Below are 22,784 nucleotides of genomic sequence, written 5' to 3'. Positions count from 1 at the left end.
AAGGGGGGGCAGCAGGAGAGAGATATTGCACTTTATATTGCACATTGTCCAGTATTGCTTATTGTTAGGCGAGGCTACTGCTCCGTCCCGTCCTCCTGTTACCCCCCCCCCCCCCCCCCCCCAGAGAGGAGTTGTAGCGTCTGATGGCATCAATGATCCTAAAGTAATAACTAGTACTAGTAATAATAAACTAGTTTCCAGTAGTGTAGTGATGCTGACATGGCGTCACTCACTGAACTCAGGGTTAAGAACACCTTTCTTCACTTTACAAGTCATTCAGGAGGCATACGGATCTATTTAACAGTTATTCCACAAAATCGAGTCGTACATGAGCTGATAGCCGACGAGGCGCATAGCACCGAGATTGAGTGGAATAACTGTTTTATTCTAACCACATTCACTGGATTTTGAGAAACGGAGCATTTTTATTTTTTACAAATTCGATAAATAAAAACTTTATACAAAACATCCAAGAAAATCATTTCTGCTTAGAATGTAAACAAACCGACGAAATGACAGGAGCAATTTGTGAAAAACACTAATAATAATAATAATAATAATAATTCTTGAAAAATATAAAAAGATACGTTCTTACGATTAAATACTATCATTCCATATTTTGTTGCTTTTTTTTTGGTATTTTTTGGTGTTTTGTTTTCGAGTAGAGTTTTTATTTCATCCTCGGTTGCTTCAGCAACACGCTCCACCATTTTGTTTTTCCTCTACTCACGGTACATGAGCTGATAGCCTAGTAGTAGAGTAGCCAATCAGAGCACGCGATTGCTCATATTCAGTGAATGTGGATAGAATAAAATATACATATATAAAATATATTTTTGGGTTATTTCTCTTCTAAGCTCAGAAATTCCAAGTTAAGAGCTTCAGTCGAATCGAATGCAGCGTGCGTTTAACTCGTCACATGATTTCTGCTCACGGTCGTGATTGGAGGGTTGGGGGAGGAGTCAGTCAGTCAGTCAGTCATCGATATGTTCCATCTCCATCCTCCTGATAAAATTAACTGGGGATGAAAAAACTTTTCATTTTGAGAGAATGTTGATTTGCTTCTCATTTACATAACTGATTAATTTCACTAACTCCGTCCCTTTTACACACACACACACACACACACACACACACACACACACACACACACACACACACACACACACACACACACACACAAAACCAAGCTCTTGTTTAAAAGCATGACTTTTGTTGTGATATTGTTGGTGTGATAACGTGTTTACATAATTTCTATGATGACACATTCATGATTTTCGTGCTTTTAAACATCCCTGATGGTTGTTGCCATGGTTACAGCTGTGCCCTGTGTGTGCAGAGCATCCTGTTGTCCTGGACCAAGGGCTTCAAGGCGAGCGGGGTGGAGGGGAAAGACGTGGTGAGCCTGCTGAGGAACGCCATCAAGAAGAGAGGGGTAAGAGTGATGACCATGGAGAAAAGTCTGAAAGTTCACCAATTCAGAAAAACCTCCTCACATCTGCTACTGATTTCTAAAAATCATCTCACATCAATCGTCTTTTCCTTCCGCACACTGTCACGTCTCCGCTCGCGTTAATAATGGCACTAATCCTGTCAGAGGAGGTGACTGGAGAGACGTCCTGTCAGGTTTAGTTCGCTGACTGAGTTCCATGTGGTGTTCGAAATGAAATAAACCCACGTGTTTTCTGTGGAAATGAGGTTTGGCCTGTCGTTATTTCTCCAGTGTTTCATCAGGCTCTTTGAATCCATCACACCCAAGCAGAGTGGAGGAGCATGTCTGAGTCTGTGATTCACAATCAATGAGCTTCACGTTTATTCACAGTGCGAAAGAAATAAACCCGAGGCGTGTATGTATGTATGCTACACGGTTTAAAAAAAAGTTTTCATTTCATGGTAGCCTGATAATAAATCGTGTTTCACTGGTGAAGGACGTATTTGATGTTATCCAGCCATCCAGGCAAGTAAGAGTATAAGGGTGTTAATACAGACGAACAAGTTTATGAATGTTACTGTCTTTGAACAAAAGGTTTTATTTGTTCTACATCATTTTTACACCCTTAACAAAAACTCAGCAAGCTGTTGAACATTTCAGTTATGAGCAGACTCTCGACTCTTCTGTCCTCACGTCAGGTCTAAAAGACAAGCGTGTAACGATTCACTCAGTTCACGATTCGAATCGATTCTCAGCTTTGATATTCTCATCTCATCTCATTATCTGTAGCCGCTTTATCCTGTCCTACAGGGTCGCAGGCGAGCTGGAGCCTATCCCAGCTGACTACGGGCGAAAGGCGGGGTTCACCCTGGACAAGTCGCCAGGTCATCACAGGGCTGACACATAGACACAGACAACCATTCACACTCACATTCACACCTACGCTCAATTTAGAGTCACCAGTTAACCTAACCTGCATGTCTTTGGACTGTGGGGGAAACCGGAGCACCCGGAGGAAACCCACGCGGACACGGGGAGAACATGCAAACTCCACACAGAAAGGCCCTCGTCGGCCACGGGGCTCGAACCCAGGACCTTATTGCTGTGAGGCGACAGCGCTAACCACTACACCACCGTGCCAACCATACAATTATCCTATTAACTAAAATATTCCTTTTATTAATAAGACCGTTCTGAGAGCACAATATCCCCCGCTGGCGACTCGGCCATAACTCTGGTAAAATGCGACTGAATTGAATGAAATTCCAATATGTGTATTACCGACATATAACATAGAATCCTGTCAAGTTTCATGAAATTCCTCCAAAAATTGTGAGATTTCAGAAGAACGTACACCCTCATGAAATTGTCCAAGTACAAGTAATTTAATAAAGGGTCAAAACGCTGGTAAAATTTTCACAAACGAAATTATATTTCAATCTGGATATTACTGTCATATAACAAGACCTTTTGCCAAGTTTCAAGAAATTCTTCCACAAATTGTGAGAGGAGTTGATGTCAGAAGGCGAGCACACCTTCATGAAATTGTCAAAGTACAAGGTTGTTAATCAAGGGCCACAACTCTGGTAAAATGCGAGCGAATTGAACAAAATAATATGTGCACTAATGACATATAACAAAGCCTTTTACCAAGTTTGGTGAAATTCCTCCACAAATTGTGAGAGGAGTTGATTTCAGAAGGTGAGTACCCTTCCCAGGACAGACGGACGGACGGAAATTGCCACGACATAATTCCCCTTCGGGCCTTTCGGCCAGCGGGGGATAAAAATCAAAAAAGTTAACAGATCATCCTTTTCTTAATAAACATTTATGAACATTTGTACTTCCTTTATTTGCTTCTCTTTATCTTTCAGCCGTCTGTAAAAAGAGAGAGAGAGAGCTCTGATTTCTTATTAAATGCATTTGTACACAATCGCACAACACCTATTTCACATTTTAGATCTGTTGTGTTTTCGCTGCATTAAAGCTGTGTTACTTCCACCTACAGTGAAGTCACGTGTATTCCCTATTGCTGTTGTATGTTCTTGTGCCTTCTGCCGTCTAAACAACAGAATTACAGACAGGAAAAACTCAGAGATTACACAGCCTGATAATAATCACGGTTCGTTTTTTATTTAATTGATTCAAATTGTTGTGAAATTGTATCACGACTTATCATCACATACCTAGTAAAATATATTATTATTATTAATTACTCTTGAGTACAGCTAGCGTCTTTACTTTCTTTCAGTCCATTTAACCCGGAGGTGAGTGCGTGCAATGAGCAGGAAGGGTATTATGGCTTGGAATTTTTGCTTGTCTTTAGTGTTTCATGAAAAGTGATTTATGAAAATATCGTCTATCATCCGTGCCTGAAAAAAACCCAAAATTCTCATGGCTCGGCTGGTGCGCGTGGTGCAGCAGGCGGCGAGGTTTGGAACGAGTAGCTCGTGCTGTTGTTACGTCATCAAGGTGCGTCAGACCCTGAAGCACATCGTGTTGAATGTGTGTTTGGTTTTATAGACCCACACTGCAACACCACTTTCTGTTAATATAGGGGGAAAATATTGAAGAAGGCTTTCATCCTTTCAGAAAATAAATTAAAACCTTACTGTTGTTGTTTATTATGATTCAAAGCCGTTTCGTTTCCTCCTCTGTCAGGACTTTGACATCGACATTGTTGCTGTGATCAATGACACCGTGGGAACCATGATGACCTGCGGCTTCGACGATCATCACTGCGAGATCGGCCTCATCGTAGGTAAGTCATCTCCAACGCTCTCACTTCACCTCTCTCTCTCTGTTTTGCCTCTTCCTCTCTCTCTTTCCTCTCTCTCCTTCTCCTGTCTCTCCTGTCCCTCTCTCTCTCTCTCCCCTTCTCCTCTCTCTCTCCCCCTTCTCCTCTCTCTCTCTCCCTTCTCCTCTCTCTCCCCTTCTCCTCTCTCTCTCCCCTTCTCATCTCTCTCTCCCCCTTCTCCTCTCTCTCTCTCCCTTCTCCTCTCTCTCCCCTTCTCCTCTCTCTCTCCCCCTTCTCCTCTCTCTCTCCCCCTTCTCCTCTCTCTCTCTCCCTTCTCCTCTCTCTCTCTCCCCCTTCTCCTCTCTCTCTCCCCCTTCTCCTCTCTCTCTCTCTCTCTCTCTCTCCCCCTTCTCCTCTCTCTCTCCCCCTTCTCCTCTCTCTCTCTCCCCCTTCTCCTCTCTCTCTCCCCCTTCTCCTCTCTCTCTCTCTCTCTCTCCCCTTCTCCTCTCTCTCCCCCTTCTCCTCTCTCTCTCCCCCTTCTCCTCTCTCTCTCTCTCTCTCCCCCTTCTCCTCTCTCTCTCCCCCTTCTCCTCTCTCTCTCTCTCTCTCTCTCCCCCTTCTCCTCTCTCTCTCTCTCTCTCCCCCTTCTCCTCTCTCTCTCCCACCTTCTCCTCTCTCTCTCCCCCTTCTCCTCTCTCTCTCTCCCCCTTCTCCTCTCTCTCTCCCCCTTCTCCTCTCTCTCTCTCCCCCTTCTCCTCTCTCTCTCCCCTTCTCCTCTCTCTCTCCCCCTTCTCCTCTCTCCCTCTCTCTCTCTCTCTCTCTCGCAAAGTTTTTGCTTCTTTGATACTTTTTCCCAGACAAGCCTTGTAGTGAAATTCCTTGTTTAGTTTTTACGATGTACAATCTGTCTAAAAACCTTCTGTAACTCAGACGGTTTCTTGGACACACCCTGTTTAGTCTTTTGTCGACAATTTTTAACGAAGTCCAAAATGCATCAGGGTAAAGATTAAGTTGACAAAATCAAATATTTTTTTCTGAAGGTGCTTGTATCGCAGTGACATTGTGTGTGTGTGTGTGTAGGTACGGGTACGAACGCGTGCTACATGGAGGAGATGAGGAACCTGGAGCTGGTGGAAGGAGACGAGGGCCGCATGTGTGTGAACATGGAGTGGGGAGCGTTTGGAGACGACGGCTCTCTCGAAGACATTCGTACCGACTTCGACCGTGAGATCGACGCTGGATCACTGAACCCTGGCAAACAGCTGTGAGTGACACGAGTCACACACACATGGTGTTGGAGAGAGAAAATCAGCCGTGTTATCTGCAGAGCTCAGGGATTTACACCCTCGAGTCTGCGCTCACTGCTCACGTTACTGTAAATGGCTGTATGGATTAATGTGTTTCTGTGAATTCATTAATTCATTCATTCATTCATTCATTCACTGACACACTCGCACTCTGTCAGTATCCTGCTGAAGTCCAGAAACGTTCATGTCCTTGAGCTCCTCTGTGTTTAATGACTGTCTCGATTCGTTCTTTATTTATAAGAACAGAACATTCTGATGTAAATGCGTTCTCTTTATCAGCGTTTCAGGGATAAGTGTGAAGGATGTTTGAAACCTGTTGGTTTGAAGAGCTCAAGCTATAAAAGATTAAACTTTTTTTTTCACGTAAGAGCAGGTTGCGTTCCCTCAGTGTGTTCACAAAACCAAACTTTATTATTAAAGTTGTATATTGAGTATAATACAGGGTGTTTAAAACATTTTATATCATTCTGGGATATTTACATCTCAAATAATATCACATTTTTTGAAACACCCTGTATGTTGAGCATTCGATGAATAAACGAGATGCAAAGAAAAAACATTTCTGCTTAAATAAGCAAGTATATAAAGTGAGAGGGGTACAGAGGCCACGCCACCTTCATTGGCATGCCTAGAGGACAAGCCACGCCTTCCTGTATGTGTGTTTGACATGGCCAAGGGATAAGCCCTGCCCCCTTTAATGTGTTCGACATGCCCAGGGGATGAGCCACGCCTCCTTTCCTGTGACTGACATGCCCAGGCAACAAGCCACGCCTCCTCCATGCCTCACTTAATGTGTTGTCACAGGGTCTGATGGATACAGAAAATAGACCATGCCTCCTTCACTGGGACTGACATTTCCAAAGGAGAGGCCACGCCCACGTCCTTCACTGGGACTTACTTGCACAGAAGAGAAGTCCAAGTAGTGGCCTCACTGTCCTTCACTGTTACTGACAAATACCATGTGAGGCCACGCCTACCTTCATTACTGGGAGTGATAGATACAGAGAAGCCACACCTTCACTGAGATGACGGATACACAGGAGAGCTCACGCCAACCTTCTTTATTGGGACTGACATACACAGAGGAAAAGCCCCGCCCCATAACGGGAACTGAGTGGCCACACCTCCTTCACAGAGACTGACAGATACAATTAAGCAGCGACGCCCACTTTCATCACTAGGGATAACAACCACATGTACCACGGCAACCTCTTTTATATAGACAAGTTTATAAGTGTGTGTGTGTGTGTGTGTGTGTAGATTTGAGAAGATGATCAGTGGGATGTACATGGGCGAGCTGGTGCGTCTCATCCTGGTGAAGATGGCTAAAGAGGGCCTGCTGTTCCAGGGCCGGACCACGCCCGAGCTGCTTATTACCGGTCACTTCAAAACCAGCTACGTTTCAGCCATCGAGAACGACAAGTCAGTACCTGTGTGTGTGTGTGTGTGTGTGTGTGTGTGTGTGTGTGTGTGTGTGTGTGTGTGTGAGACTCCATATATGTATCAGGAAATGAAGAAATGAGTATTGTTTCATCTCAGAATTCTTTCACAGCACGTCAGTTTTCACAGAATGAAGTGTGTGTGTGTGTGTGTGTGTGTGTGTGTGTGTGTGTGTGTGTGTGTGTGTAACTCCATATATGTATCAGGAAATGAATAAATGAGTATTGCTTCATCAGAATTCTTTCACAGCATGTCAGTTTTCACAGAATGAAGTGTGTGTGTGTGTGTGTGTGTGTGTGTGTGTGTGTGTGTGTGTGTGTGTGTGTGTGTGTGTGTAACTCCATATATGTATCAGGAAATGAATAAATGAGTATTGCTTCATCAGAATTCTTTCACAGCACGTCAGTTTTCACAGAATGAAGTGTGTGTGTGTGTGTGTGTGTGTGTGTGTGTGTGTGTGTGTGTGTAACTCCATATATGTATCAGGAAATGAATAAATGAGTATTGCTTCATCAGAATTCTTTCACAGCACGTCAGTTTTCACAGAATGAAGTGTGTGTGTGTGTGTGTGTGTGTGTGTTACTCAAAGTAGCTTGTTAAGCTCCACTTTTAAACACATGAGTCATGCTCAATGGGTGGTCAATAGGCACAGTGTGATTCCCTTCATCAGCCATGTGAAGGTTAAGCGGCACTAACAGCACTGTCATTTCACACCCACACACCTTGACAATTATACTTTCCTATTTTTACTCAGTGTGCTCTGAATGTTAAAGATTTCTGCTTATACACTTCTCACCCCACAGGGAGCCTGACGCCACGGCCTCAGGGACGAGCGGACATTAACCCCGCCCTAACGTGATGCCTCTTTCTGCATCTCATTTATTCTCTCTCTCTCTCACTGGCAGGGCTGATTATCTTCATTTAGCTTTCCTTTAAAATAATAAGTCCTCCCCTTCATGGTGTCAGAATCTTATTTCCTGCTGTGCATTTCCTCCACTAAGCCGTGTTCCTCACCTCAGGTCCCGTCCATATCCTGTCACAACACGATGAACAGAGCAGCCAAAGGAAACAGCCAAAAAGCGCAGCCAGCTACAGGGTTAGCTGATCGAGAGTGCGTTGTAAAAACGAACACTTTTTTTTAAAGTTCCTTCTTGTTAATGGATTGAATTAAGTTTCATGCTGGATGACTTTTTCAAATAGCAAACTTCACTATATCTCGTATCCTTTCGGAATAAAAGTATCCAGGCTGATTATTTTGCTCCGAAGTTGAATTCGTAACGCCGTTGTTGAGGATGTTTAAACCACAGGCTTCCACACGATATAAGTTTTATTTCCACTTATAAGGCAGTGATTTGGGATTTGACGATACAGTTATAGAGTCTGATATGATACGATACGATACAATTTGCAATCCTGTGATCGATATGTGACCAACTTTGTTCAGGATCTGGAGTTGGCTTGCTGGAAATATGTGAATAGTGATGAATTAAGGAGGATTATTTTAATAGTATTAGAGTTACGAACAAATAATCTAGTAATTTATTTATGACCATTGCATCGATTCGTTTCACTCGTTGCCTTTTAAATCTATGCATTGAATCAAATCACCCAGTTGTTACCCTGCAGGTTTTAACACCTTCTGGTGGCTCTTTCGCAAAACTGTATTGCACTATAGCTTCCTGAATTTCCCACTGTAAATATACATCTTTCACACAAAGCACATAAAGTATGCCCGGCTCCTGTCTACCTGTGTTTTATTTGGTATTTAAAGGTAATTTTATTTGCTGTAGCTGCCAGAATTGGGCCAAACTACTGATTATGTGTGGAAGGGGGCTACTGGTGCTTTCACACTATCCTGCTGTTGATGGTGTACCTAAAATAAATGTGTATATAATCACCATCAATCAGTGTTGTAATCGAGTCACTAAACCTCGAGTACGAGTCCAGTCTTGAGTCCCCACTGTTCAAGTCCAAGTCATTAAAGAAAATTTCGAGTCGAGTCTGAGTCGAGTCCGAGAACAAGACTCCAACTGCACCATGTGACGGTGGCTGTTGCTGCCTTTATGTGAAAGCGTCTCTGCTACTGTGTTGGACTAACGTTCCTGCTCGACCGCCCCGTTTTAGTAAACAGGCTATAGATAAAAAGCTTGTTCATCGCTCAGCAAGCCCCGCCCACTATCAACAGGGTAAATAGCATGAGAGAGGGTTAACACTGGGGCGGCACGGTGGTGTAGTGGTTAGCGCTGTCGCCTCACAGCAAGAAGGTCCTGGGTTCGAGCCCCGTGGCCGGCGAGGGCCCTTCTGTGCGGAGTTTGCATGTTCTCCCCGTGTCCGCGTGGGTTTCCTCCGGGTGCTCCGGTTTCCCCCACAGTCCAAAGACATGCAGGTTAGGTTAACTGGTGACTCTAAATTGAGCGTAGGTGTGAATGTGAGTGTGAATGGTTGTCTGTGTCTATGTGTCAGCCCTGTGATGACCTGGCGACTTGTCCAGGGTGTACCCCGCCTTTCGCCCGTAGTCAGCTGGGATAGGCTCCAGCTTGCCTGCGACCCTGTAGAACAGGATAAAGCGGCTACAGATAATGAGATGAGATGAGATGAGATGAGATGAGGGTTAACACTAGCTAGTTCATCACTCAGCAAGCAAACCCTGCCCACTATCAATAGAGCAACGAACATAGCTTGCCACTTCTTTCTCTGGGTGGAGTCTTGCCAAATGACGGTTGAAGTTCGAGGTTGTCCCCGTCGTCTCCTCGATAGTTCTTCTACATATGGAACACATAGCAGTGCATTTTTTCCCACTGCACGAGAAGTCTGTATAAGCAAAGCAGACAATCCTAGCGGCGTCTCTCCAGGCATTTTAGCGCCATTAATGTTAGTTTGTTCCTGAACATGACGCATGAACAGGTGCATGTGCATTCTCTTGCACAAAATTAGTATAAAAATTAATGTAGATATAAATATCTTATGCCAAATTATTATGGCATGTTACAAAAAAATAAAGAAAAAATCCGAGTCCTCGTCTCCAACTTAGAAGTCCGAATGCAGTTCACACACGAGTCTGAGTCATCAGCGCTCAAGTCCAAGTCAAGTCACGAGTCCTTAAAATTAGGGCACGAGTCGGGCTCGAATACTACAAGCCTGCTTTCAATTAAAAAGTATATTTCAAAAATCAGGAGACTAGTATTAGGGAAAAAAAAATGTGGTACGATCTTTTTTTTTTTACCCCTGTCTGATACGGAGGCCTTGAATCTTACTAAACGCTGAGCTTCATTTTAATGGAGAGATCAACATTCTAATAAACAAGTGCAGTTGCTGTGTGTGTGTGTGTGTGTGTGTGTGTGTGTGTGTGTGTGTGTGTGTGTGTGTGTGAGGTAAAATCGGTGCATGTGAGGACTTAAAACACTCCTTAGCCATGTGACGCTCCTGTAGCGGTGATGTTTGACGCAGCGTTGGCAGCTGTGCTGTGTTTAATCGTCCTGAAGCCCATTCAGATGAATGATTTTTTTTCTTTCCTTTCTCTGACTGACCTCCTTCAGCACTCATTTTCCTTTTCACTTCAATCTCTCCAGCTGAATACTAATGAATAAACAGAATTGTTAAACTGGTTCATTTTGCTTAAAACTCAGTGACAAAATGAGACTCATGACTTTTACTGATTTCATGTCGATGCTGGCATTTAAAAAAAAAACCCTGAAAGGAATGAATTGAATTGGACTGAAATGTCCACTGAGACATTAAGTTTCTTTTTGATAAAGGACTCAGAAGCTTTTTTCATCCTGTTTTGATATCGTTTTTTTGAATATAATAAACCGTTCTTTAGTTTAGACACCCACTCTTTCTACACTCTCTGAACCTGCCAGATCTGTGCTGAGTTTCCTAAAAGCATCGCAGCACAAAGATCACTGTTAAGTGGTAGAGCGAGCAGCACAACAAACAAACAGTCTCTCTCCTAGTTAAGACACTCATAGCATTAAGAGGCTTTTGAGAAACCATCCGCAGAATGGTTGTCTTTGAGGATTTAATTTAAAAAAAAAGTTTTGATATTCTTATTTTAATTTTACACTTTACACTTTTGAGTTGCCAGTGTGTACAGTTTATCTGTAGCATAGTGTCAGAGTGCAGGGACTTACTGATATCACCGCAGGAAGAAGCAACGAACAAACTGCGTAGAGCCAAATCGGTAAGCAGAAATCGTAGTCAGTAGGCAGGCGAGGGTCGGTCGATCGGCAAACGGAGTAACGTAGACAAAACCAGGAAGAAGAAACAAGAGAAGGATAGCAAGAGTTAAAATAACGAGAGATCAGGCAGAGAATACAAAGGCTCGGTATGGACTGGGAAAGCAGAACAATACTTCACACTGAGGCAGAATTAGAGAGGGATGCAGGCCCTGTCCACACGGCAACGGATTCAGGTGAATCCGATAAAATTTTTTATCGTTTCGGCCTGGCGTCCACACGGCACCGGCGTTTTGGGTGCCCCAAAACGATATTTTTTGAGAACAGTTTCCAGAGTGGAAAAATCTGGCAACGGCGCCGTTGCGAAGTCGTCTGGATGAGTAGAACGGATTTGTTTACGATGACGTCACAACCACATGACTAGAACAAGCAGCACTCTCGCGCGCATCATTCGTAACAACAACAGCAACAATGGCGGACCCCAGAGTAGTAGTAGTTCAGTGCCGGGTAGAAGAAGGGGTTTATGCGCATGCGTCCTACTTCTTCTATTGTTCTGGTGTCTCCGATGGGACCGTCTTACAGCGCACGTAGAGGTGTGGCATGTGTATCGCATCGTTTTCAGCAAGCGTTGCGTTCCCATATGAACCTGATATTTTACTGATCCGTTGCCCATGTGGACGCAATATATTTTTTACCCGCTAAAAAAAAAAAATCTCATTGCCGTTGTCGTGTGGATGTAGCCTCAAGTAGCACGGTGGTAATTGATCTAATGACAGACAGCTGAGTTCAGTACTCAGGTGAGCGAGGCGCTGTGAATCTTGGTCGTTGTAGTATTGGGCAGCCATGTTTGCAGTTTGGTTAGCGCTGTTGGTTTCAGCGCTCTTACTGACACCTGGATTTTTGAATTGTGATTTCATGGATATTGGGCTTGTGAGCCAATAGAAAGAAAGTGGGCGGGGCTACAGGCTCTGGTTGGTTTTATTAAAAATTTCTGCTTATTCATGCGTAGCATCCCACTTTCATCATGTAATCTTAGTTTTACGTACGGGTCCGCAGTCACTGGCTTTAGCTGTTGCAGTTTCCCTGCCTTCGTTTTATTATTATTATTGTAAAATTATTTAAAATTTGTATACTCTAAGGCAAAGCTAAATCAATAAAAAAATAAATAAAATAAAATAAAACTTTCTGCCGGCGGCACGGTGGTGTAGTGGTTAGCGCTGTCGCCTCACAGCAAGAAGGTCCTGGGTTCGAGCCCCGGGGCCGGCGAGGGCCTTTCTGTGTGGAGTTTGCATGTTCTCCCCGTGTCCGCGTGGGTTTCCTCCGGGTGCTCCGGTTTCCCCCACAGTCCAAAGACATGCAGGTTAGGTTAACTGGTGACTCTAAATTGAGCGTAGGTGTGAATGTGAGTGTGAATGGTTGTCTGTGTCTATGTGCAGCCCTGTGATGACCTGGCGACTTGTCCAGGGTGTACCCCGCCTTTCACCCGTAGTCAGCTGGGATAGGCTCCAGCTTGCCTGCGACCCTGTAGAACAGGATAAAGCGGCTACAGATAATGAGATGAGATGAGAAAACTTTCTGCCTGTTGGGATTTTTTTTTAGCAGTGTTAGAACTTGCACATTTTTATCATATCAGAGGAAATTGTTTTTATAATTTTTTTTTCAGTGTTAACAGGGGTAGGGTTTGTATTTAATTAAAAGAATAAAAACCCTGTACCTCTTGTATAATCTCCCATCAGCTCTCTAAACCTCCAAACACCTTTCAGAAAAACCGATAAGCCCACGAGAAACCCCCCGAGGAACACAATTACTCTATAGAGTTTATCGTTTTATGGGACGATGCTGTTTTATGATCTGTTTCAGCAACGAGTCTCATTCTAAAGGTGAAACAGGATCAGGACAGTTTCTGAATTGTGTGTGTGTGTGTGTGTAGGAGTAAGGAAAGCCTGGTGTGTGTGGAGCAGGTTCTGCGTGATCTGGGGTTGGATCCGTCTCCTGAGGACTGCGTGGCTGTGCAGCGTGTGTGTCAGATCGTGTCAATGCGAGCAGCTCATCTGTGCGCCGCGACGCTCGCCGCCGTGCTGCGCCAAATCCGTGACAACAAGGCCATGGATCGACTGCGCACGACGATCGGAGTGGACGGATCCGTGTACAAGAACCACCCACAGTGAGTACTGTGTGTGTGTGTTCTCTTTTAACATTTTCAGTTAACAAACTTTACTAATAAATCACCATCATTAAAAAGGACGCACAAAGGATGTTGATCACATTTTTCAAATTTTCTCGACAGTCACACGTTTACTCTTCGTCCCTTTCATTATTTCTCTCTTCCTTCCCCGTGTGCGTGTTTGTTGCTCAGTTTTGCACGACGGCTACATAAGATGGTGCGCTGTCTGGTTCCTGATTGTGACGTGCGTTTCCTGCGCTCGGAGGACGGCAGCGGGAAGGGCGCTGCCATGGTAACGGCGGTGGCCTACAGGTTGGCGAAGCAGCACGCCGAGCGCCAGCAGGTCCTGGACACGCTGCGGCTCAGCCGGGAACAGCTGATGGAGGTGAAGAGGAGGATGGAGGTGCAGATGAACAGGGGACTCGCTCGAGACACCCACGACTCAGCCACCGTCAAAATGCTGCCCACCTACGTCAGAGCCACGCCCGATGGCACAGGTGAGGTAGAGAGAGAGAGAACCTCGAGTCAAACTGGGCGGCCGAACGGAGTGATACCCACAGTGATGTGTGTTTCAGAGTCAATCCAGGACTCACATGGGAGAAAAAATGAACACCTCTCGAGTGCAAACTTTATACTGCAGTTTATTTTAGAATTTGTTAAACAACAAGACTGAAATAGGTTCACATGCTGTTGTGTTCTCCACTGAAGTTACTCAGTGTGAGTGTGAGGTCTGGGTGAAAGTGCTGCAGCTGAAATAACGCGTGCACCTGTTCTCACATCTCATCTCATTATCTGTAGCCGCTTTATCCTGTTCTACAGGGTCGCAGGCGAGCTGGAGCCTATCCCAGCTGACTACGGGTGAAAGGCGGGGTACACCCTGGACAAGTCGCCAGGTCATCACAGGGCTGACACATAGACACAGACAACCATTCACACTCACATTCACACCTACGCTCAATTTAGAGTCACCAGTTAACCTAACCTGCATGTCTTTGGACTGTGGGGGAAACCGGAGCACCCGGAGGAAACCCACGCGGACACGGGGAGAACATGCAAACTCCACACAGAAAGGCCCTCGCCGGCCACGGGGCTCGAACCCGGACCTTCTTGCTGTGAGGCGACAGCGCTAACCACTACACCACCGTGCCGCCCCCTATTATTATTATTATTATTATTACTGATGGTCTTCATGCACTGAGCTGCTGCGCTCCATTTCTTCCTACACAGCACCGTGTTTATTAAATTAAAGCCGCATGAGCAGCAGCTCACACCGTTTCATGTGCACGCACACAAACACACACTTATCATCTGTGGGGAAAATGTAATAAAGGTGCAAAACTTTGTATCCAGGAGGGAAAAAAGCACCTTGAGCCTGAGAGTTAACGGTTACGTGTCACTCAGGGTGTGGCTCGGGGTCTGTTGTATCATTAACCCGCGTCAACTCAGTTCTGAATGAACAAAAAGGGTTGAACATTGGACACAACCGAGGAACAACTCTGGTCTTTTTCAAACCAAAGGTGACAGAGAGATACAGACAGACAGCGCAGGCACAGGGGAGCGACAGACAGGGAGTGGTGGGCAGACAGATGGACAGGGGAGCGACAGACAGGGAGTGGTGGGCAGACAGATGGACAGGGGAGCGACAGACAGGGAGTGGTGGGCAGACAGATGGACAGGGGAGCAAGAGGCGGAGTGAGCGCTGGAGTGGCAGACGCGGGGGAAGGGACAGAGGAGCGATGGTCAGACGGATGGACGGAATGAGCGCGGTGGATGGACGGGCAGACGGACGGGGAGTGAAGGACAGAGTGAGTGTGGCGGATGGGGAGCGACGGGCGGAGTGAGCATGGCAGACAGACGTGCAGATGGATAGGGAGTGAAGGACAGCGAGTGCAGCGGACAGACAGACGGATGAGGAGCGGCGGACGGGTGGGCAGAGCGATTGTGGGAGTGTCGGGCGGAGAGCAACGTGTAGGGCAAGTACGGGAGTGGCGGTGGGGGGGCAGGGGATGCAGACGATGGAGGGAGCAGCGGATGTGGGGAGAGAAATGCAAAGGGATAGAGAGGCTTTCTTTTTCATCTTTTTTCAGTTTTCTTTCTTTAATTTTTCTTTTTGTTTCTTGAATTTGGAGTTTTTTTATTTTAGATTTTTCCCCTCATTTTTCCCTTCATTCTTTCTTTTTAAAATTTTCTTTTAATCCACCAGATATATATATATATAATTTGGCGGATTAAAAGAAAATTTTTGTGTGTGTGTGTAAAAAAAATATATAGATATATACACACACACACAGAGGCCACACCTCCTTCACTGGAAGTAACAGGCACAGAGGCCACACCTACAGTGGTATGCAAAAGTTTGGGCACCCCTGGTCAAAATTGCTGTTAGTGTGAACAGTCAAGCAAGTTGAATATGAAATGATCTCCAAAAGGCATAAAGTTAAAGATGACTTTAACCCTAACCCTTTATATTTTAAGCAAAAACAATTTTTTATTTTCATCTGTTACATTTTCAAAATGACAAAAAGGGCCTGAAGCAAAAGTTTGGGCACCCTGCATGGTTAGTACCTAGTAACGCCCCCTTTGGCAAGTATCACAGCTTGTAAACACTTTTTGTAGCCGGCTAATAATCTTTCAGTTCTTACCTGGGGGATTTTCACACATTCGTCCTTGCAAAAAGCTTCCAGTTCTACAAGTTTCTTGGGCGGTCTTGCATGCACTGCTCTTTTGAGATCTATCCATAGATTTTGAATGATGTTTAGGTCAGGGGACTGTGAGGGCCAGGGCAAAACCTTCAGCTTGGGCCTCTTGAGGTATTCCATTGTAGATTTTGAGGTGTGTTTTGGATCATCGTCTTATTGTAGGACCCGTCCTCTTTTTAACTTCAACTTTTTTACAGATGGTGTGATGTTTGCTTCCAGAATTTGCTGGTATTTATTCGAATCCATGCTTCCCTCGACCAATGAAATGTGCCCTGTGCCACTGGCTGCAACACGACCCCAAAGCATGATCGATCCACACCCATGCTTCAGAGTTGGAGAGATGTTCTTTTCCTGGAATTTGGCCCCCTTTTTTCTCCAAACATACCTTTGCACATTGTGGCCAAAAAGTTCTATTTTGATTTCATCAGTCCACAGGACTTGTTTCCAAAATGCATCAGGCTTATTTAGATGTTCATTTGCAAACTTCAGACGCTGAATTTTGTGGCTCGGACGCAGGAACGGTTTTCTTCTGATGACTCTTCCATGAAGGTCATATTTGTTCAGGTGTCGCTGCATAGTAGAACAGCGCACCACCACTCCAGGGTCTGCTAAATCTTTCTGAAGGTCTTTTGCAGTCAAACAGGGGTTTTTATTTGCCTTTCTAGCAATCCAACGAGCAGTTCTTTCAGAAAGTTTTCTTCATCTTCCAGACCTCACCTTGATCTCCACTGTTTCTGTTAACTGCCATTTCTTAATAACATTATAATCTGAGGAAACAGCTACCTGAAAACACTTTGCTACGTTCTTGTAGCCTTCTCCTGCTTTGTGAGCATCAATTATTTTATTATTCAGAATGCGAGGGAGTTGCTTAGAGGAGCCCATGGCTGTTGATTTTAGGGACAAGTTTGAGGAGTCAGAGAATTTATACAGCTTTGAAATCTGCATCATCTGACCTTTCCTAACGAAGAATTTGAACAAGCCACAGCTCAATAAGCTAATTAAGGTCTGGAACCTTGGTAAAAGTTACCTGAGAACCCAAATGTATTGGGGTGCCCAAACTTTCGCATGGTGTTCTTTTTCTTTTTTCACTCTTCAGCTGTACAAAACAGAAATAATACACAAATCTTGCAGAAAAGAAATGTCTCGTCTTTACCTTTATGCCTTTTGGTGATCAGTTCATCTTCTGCTCACTTAACTATTCACAGTAACAGACATTTTCAGTAAGGGTGCCCAAACTTTTGCATGCCACTGTACTTCACTGGAAGGAACAGGCACAGAGGCCACACCTACTTCACTGAGACTGACAGGCACAAAGACCACGCCCTTTTTACAGTGACTGACGGAGGCTATAATTGTGACTCCATAATTGTGGCTGACTGACACAGAGGCCACACCCACCTTTATCAAGACTGACAGACACTGAGTCCACGCCCCCCTTCTTCACCAAACTGGTGCGATAGTATTGTAAATATTATAATTGTTGTGTGTGAGTATTAAATCTGCTCTCTCTCTTCCTCAGAGCACGGAGACTTCCTGGCGCTGGATCTGGGCGGGACTAACTTCCGAGTGCTGCTGGTTCGGGTGCGCGGCGGGAAACGGCACAGCGTCGAGATGCACCACAAAATTTACACCATTTCGCAGGACATCATGCAGGGCACGGGCGAAGAGGTACCGCTCACTTCTTCCTCTGACATCCTGATAACACCAAGCAACAGAACCTTTCACAGATTCAATCATGGATTAAAGTTTTCCGTCGTGTGACGGATTTCCATCAACTGAACTCTCCCAAGGCCAAATGTGAGGTCGGTGCTGATCCGAGGAGAATTAAAATGACGGGTGGTTGGGTAGAGATTGGGTTATAACACTGATGTGTTGCAACACCATCAACTATCAGCAGGGTTTATTTAACTTTTTTGTTTTTGAGCCATGCTTTGTGTCGTTCATTTCCTATGTTTGATCATGTTTAAACGTTCGCTGTCTAGTGGGGCTGTTAAGCTCTTATTATCAGAAGAATTGTGCACAAAATGAAAAAAGCATGAAACTTTCAGAGTTTGTTCTTGAAGGCATAAGCTTTAATTTGAGACGTGGAGGCATTCTCAGTTTGACCTCTGGGGTCAGCTAGAGGTCATTGACCTCCATGATGGCACATTTCTATGCATGAAATTAGAAAAGGCTGTATTTTAACACCTAAATGTGATGTAAATATAAAATAAATGTGTTTTTCCATGTTACTGGGCATGAAAAAATCATATATAATACTGATATTCCTCTTAGGGGTAACTTCAGGGGTCAGGTAGAGGTCATTGACCTTTGAAATTTGAAGTTTCTATGCATGACATTCTAGACGGGTGTATCTTAGGATCTAAATGTGATAGAAATGTGAAGTTAATGTGTATTTCCTTGTTTCTGACCATGAGAAACCCATTTTTAATACTGGTATTACTCTTACAGGTCATCTCTGGGGTCAGCTAGAGGTCACTGACCTCCAGCATAATGCATATCTATGCACGAAATTAGAAACGGGTGTACCTCAGGTTCTAAATGTGATAGAAATGTAAACTAAATGTGTATTTCCATGTTTCTGGCCATGATAAACTAATTTCTAATACTGATATCATTTTTATAAGTCACCTCTGAGGTCAGCTAGAGGTCACTGACCTCCACGATAATGCATTTCTAAGCATGAAATTAGAAACAATCTATCTTTGGATTAAAATGTGAAATACTGTAAATGTAAAGTAAATATATGATTCCATGTTTCTGGACATGACACAACTCATTTCTGATAAGTAAAACATCTCCAGTGGTCACAAACTATGTCAGAAGCTGAACACAGTTGCCCCATTTCCATTGATAATTTCAAAGTGAGTAATGTTTTGGAGCATTTGCTCTCATTTGCACTAGAGTTGAAGAATACAGTATATTGTAGTTTAATTTTCAGTCATTTTAATGTTGGACATTGATAGGGCAATTCTAAATTCACAGGAATAACTATATGTTATTTACCATGTTTGCCCAGTCCATCAGACTGGGGATGGATTGACACCGATGCTGGATGGCGGCCACTTTGGACAACACTCCCTGAAGCTTCACAGGCTTGCTATGAACTTGTGCACTGTGGTTGCAAAAAGGGTTGTACTGGGCACTGTAGATGTAAAAAGGCAGCCTTAAAGTGCACAGCACTGTGCACATGCTCTGGTGACTGCAGCGACTAAATCAGTGTTCTGTAGTTACAATTTGTAGGCCAACATTGTAATCTCCAAAGGTCAAGGCCCTTAGAATAAATGTAGATACTATAGTGATTTTAAAATGTTCTTTATGGAACCTGTTCAACTGTTTACACTGCATTTAGAGTTTTGATTGTAGTTCAAGTTTTTGATTAGTTAAAGTTTATAATTTCTGACAAGTTGAAGTATATTTCTGTCATGTTCATATTCATATGGAATTGTTTCTTACAATCCAAAACACATGAGATTTTTATATAGATTTATCAAAATGTGGGATGTTTCCCAACCTTGCCTGTTCTCCATGATGTTGACCTCTCAGAATGATATCAGTATCAAAAATGGGTTTCTCATGTACAGAATCATAGAAATACAAATTTAGTTTACATTTCTATCACATTTAGAACCTGAGGTACACCCGTTTCTAATTTTATGCATAGAAATGCATTATGCTGGAGGTCAGTGACCTCTAGCTGACCCCAGAGATGACCTGTAAGAGTAATACCAGTATTAAAAATGGGTTTCTCATGGTCAGAAACAAGGAAATACACATTAACTTCACATTTCTATCACATTTAGATCCTAAGATACACCCGTCTAGAATTTCATGCATAGAAACTTCAAATTTCAAAGGTCAATGACCTCTACCTGACCCCTGAAGTTACACCTAAGAGGAATATCAGTATTATATGTGATTTTTTCATGTCCAGGCACATGGAAAAACACATTTATTTTACATTTACATCACATTTAGATGTTAAGATACAGCCTTTTCTAATTTCATGCATAGAAATGTGATATCATGGAGGTCAATGACCTCTAGCTGACCCCAGAGGTCAAACTGAGAATGCCTCCACGTCTCAAATTAAAGCTTATGCATTCAAGAACAAACCCTGAAAGTTTCATGCTTTTTTCATTTTGTGCACAATTGTTATGCTTAACAGGCCCACTAGTCTACGGTGCGGCATTAAAAAAACATGCGCTGTCAAAATTGGCAAAATACATTCCCATGTGCTTGGCGTGCTTGTGTCTGACCATTTCTGTTTTGTATTAAATTAAATCTTGCCAAAATGACTTAGTTCAAACCTGGACATATAGAAATAGAGCATGTTAAAAAAAAAAAAACGAAAAAATAAACCCCGGAAAGCCCGCTCCTCTGCTTCAGCCAGACTTGAAGACCCGACGGTGCAATGCTTGCAGACTGTCAGAAGTAATTAGACCTAAATTTATAGCTAACAAATCAGCAGACGCCCCAACAATTATTATTTTCGTTAGGCCAGTGTGTAAGGCATGTTAGAATCGTGCCTTATAGCCTACGTTATATCACAATTTAAAGGACGTTTGAGGAGTTGGAGGCTGCGAGCGCAGTGATGTTCCGACATGCGCTAAACTTTATTCCCTGAAAATCATACACCAGCGTTCAATGCCCCAAACAGTCAAATGTCTAGAAGACTACGGTTAAATAATAATCATAGCCTACTAAGTTAAATTACGTCAAAACATCTGTTTCTGGCCTATGAAATGATGGAGGAAAATGAGAACGAACGCAAAGTAGATAGCAGCCAACTTCACGCGATCTTTTAGGTAACTTCACACTCGTGTTGGCCACAATATTTCTCTTAATAAAATCTTGAATTGCTTTTGAAGTCGTATTCAACACAAAGTAAGGTCAAATTATAATTATAATTTTAATTTAAGCGAAGATCCAAACTTTTTTCTATATTGACGTCGAGCACAGAGGAGCATGTCGTTCTGCTTTTGGTTTCGGCAGCATGGATGCGCTTTACATGAAAGAAGGCACTGATGTGTCTGCCATCGATAAAGGTGTAAAAAACAAGTGGAGGTGGGCTTGGCTGTACGAAATAGGTGAAAACGGAAAGCCATTTAGTTCATGGTGCAAAAAACTAAACATTCCAGGCGCTTGCATTTGTGTGGTTTGCCACAAAAAAATAATATACGGAAGCAATGGAAAGAGAGTGCAATAAATTTAATATATTAATCCATTAATTAATTGATAAAAAGTTATCAGTTCTAAGTTAACCATTCTCAGAATTTTGTCGAAATCCACCCATAAACCCCCCGTAAATTTTCAGTCAAATAATTTTTTTTTTGCTTTAATCCATGTTCAATCCGTTTTGAAAGCAGTTCTGAAAAGCAGAACCGATGCGACGCATTCGGCTGAAAACAAGCCGCTATTTTTCACACATTTAGGCTTTTTGTCTGAGGCGACATAAATAATTCAGTACGGCAGTTGTGTGAGCGTCAGCATGAGGCATGTCTAACTTTTATGAAGTCGCTTAAATGGATTGAAAATATTTTTATGTCTGAGGGGGAAAAGTGGTTGGTTTTTTGTACACTTTCAGACCCAAATTAGGACACACACTATTCCCAGCTTCAGTTTCTCCAAAATATCATCTTTAATTGACACTTTAGGCAATTCATGACAATTTTTTTAAAAAGCCATATTTCCTGCTGGTTTATTCAGGACCAATTTCACACTCTTAAAAAAAGCTTCTGACGGGAAAAGCTTTACGTTCTCTGTGGACACTTTAAATACTCTTCATCCACATGCAGTTCACAGCATCTTCTACGGAAGCTGGAAGCTTTTTAAAATCACTGCCATCTGCTTCTTTGCTGGTCACAATGGCGCTTGCAACTTGTTCACAAAAGCACAAAACAAAAAACTTTTTTCTGACATCCTGAATGGATCAGCTTGCAGCTCAGGGAGCGAGCGAGAGAAACCTGCATGCTGGGAAACCTGAAGGTGGAAACAGAGTGAGACGTTTTTTAGCGAGATGTTGAATCAGAAATAATTCCTGCATTGCAGTGTAATTTAAAAATGTTGTTTATTTATTTATTTTTTTGGACGTCACGTACAACTGATTAAACTGTGGCTCCAAAGCTGCAGCCATCATCATCATCATCATCATTTTTAGACACGTTTCCAGCCTGAGAGTGCGTCTGTGTGGATCGAGTGGAAACTCTTGTGTCCAGCAGTTGCATGAAGTCCGATGTCTTCATCATCATTCGTCTCTGCCCAACATTCGTCGTCCACATTGTTCTAGATGTTCTACGATCAAACGCAATCTGTTTCTGAAGTGCATTATTTAGCTCATCTGTCCATCAGGCCGATGATCTGTTGCCATGGCGTCACGTCCGTCATCCACAATTCAGTTAAATCGTATCTCCTCCATCAATTCATTTCTTCATGGATTTCCGTTCCGATTGTTTTGTTTGAAAGAACTCGTCACTCCGCACAAAACTTGGTCGTTGTTTTGTCACATTTCTTGTTAACGAGTTACTAATTAGGCCAAATTAATTAATTTTCCAGGCTTCTCATGAGAATTATATCTCCTCTCAGATTTATCATGCGAATTCAGTTCTGATCGATGTTTTGGGTCGATCTTCCCTCGGGGAACAACATTTAGTCCTTTATTGATGTTCCTGTAGTAAAGAGTTTGTGGTGGAGTTCGGTCCTCTCTCTCTCTCTCTCTCTCTCTCACATCGTCACATTTCAGTTCTGTTGGATGTTTTGGTCGTCATGGTTGTTTTGATGGCAGGCTGGATGAGCTCCTACGGCCTTGACGTTCTGGCAAATCTGTAGAA

The 22,784-nt window shown here is 43.4% G+C and overlaps 1 protein-coding gene across 1 annotated transcript in view; it reads left to right on the top strand.

Moving 5' to 3' along the window:
* hk2 (hexokinase 2) overlaps positions 1–22,784 on the top strand; it is a 72,588-nt gene that overhangs the window by 31,136 nt on the left and 18,668 nt on the right. The window contains exons 5-11 of the mRNA XM_060907515.1: positions 1,340–1,435; positions 4,094–4,193; positions 5,250–5,433; positions 6,737–6,898; positions 13,022–13,255; positions 13,448–13,752; positions 17,474–17,622. Of these exons, the coding sequence (XP_060763498.1) occupies positions 1,340–1,435; positions 4,094–4,193; positions 5,250–5,433; positions 6,737–6,898; positions 13,022–13,255; positions 13,448–13,752; positions 17,474–17,622 (1,230 nt within the window). The remainder of the gene's footprint in view (positions 1–1,339; positions 1,436–4,093; positions 4,194–5,249; positions 5,434–6,736; positions 6,899–13,021; positions 13,256–13,447; positions 13,753–17,473; positions 17,623–22,784) is intronic.

This window comes from Neoarius graeffei, chromosome 24, assembly GCF_027579695.1.
Source record: "Neoarius graeffei isolate fNeoGra1 chromosome 24, fNeoGra1.pri, whole genome shotgun sequence".
Lineage (NCBI taxonomy): Eukaryota > Metazoa > Chordata > Actinopteri > Siluriformes > Ariidae > Neoarius > Neoarius graeffei.
Note: the sequence above shows the minus strand (reverse complement) of the source record. Positions and strands in the feature narration are given on the sequence as shown.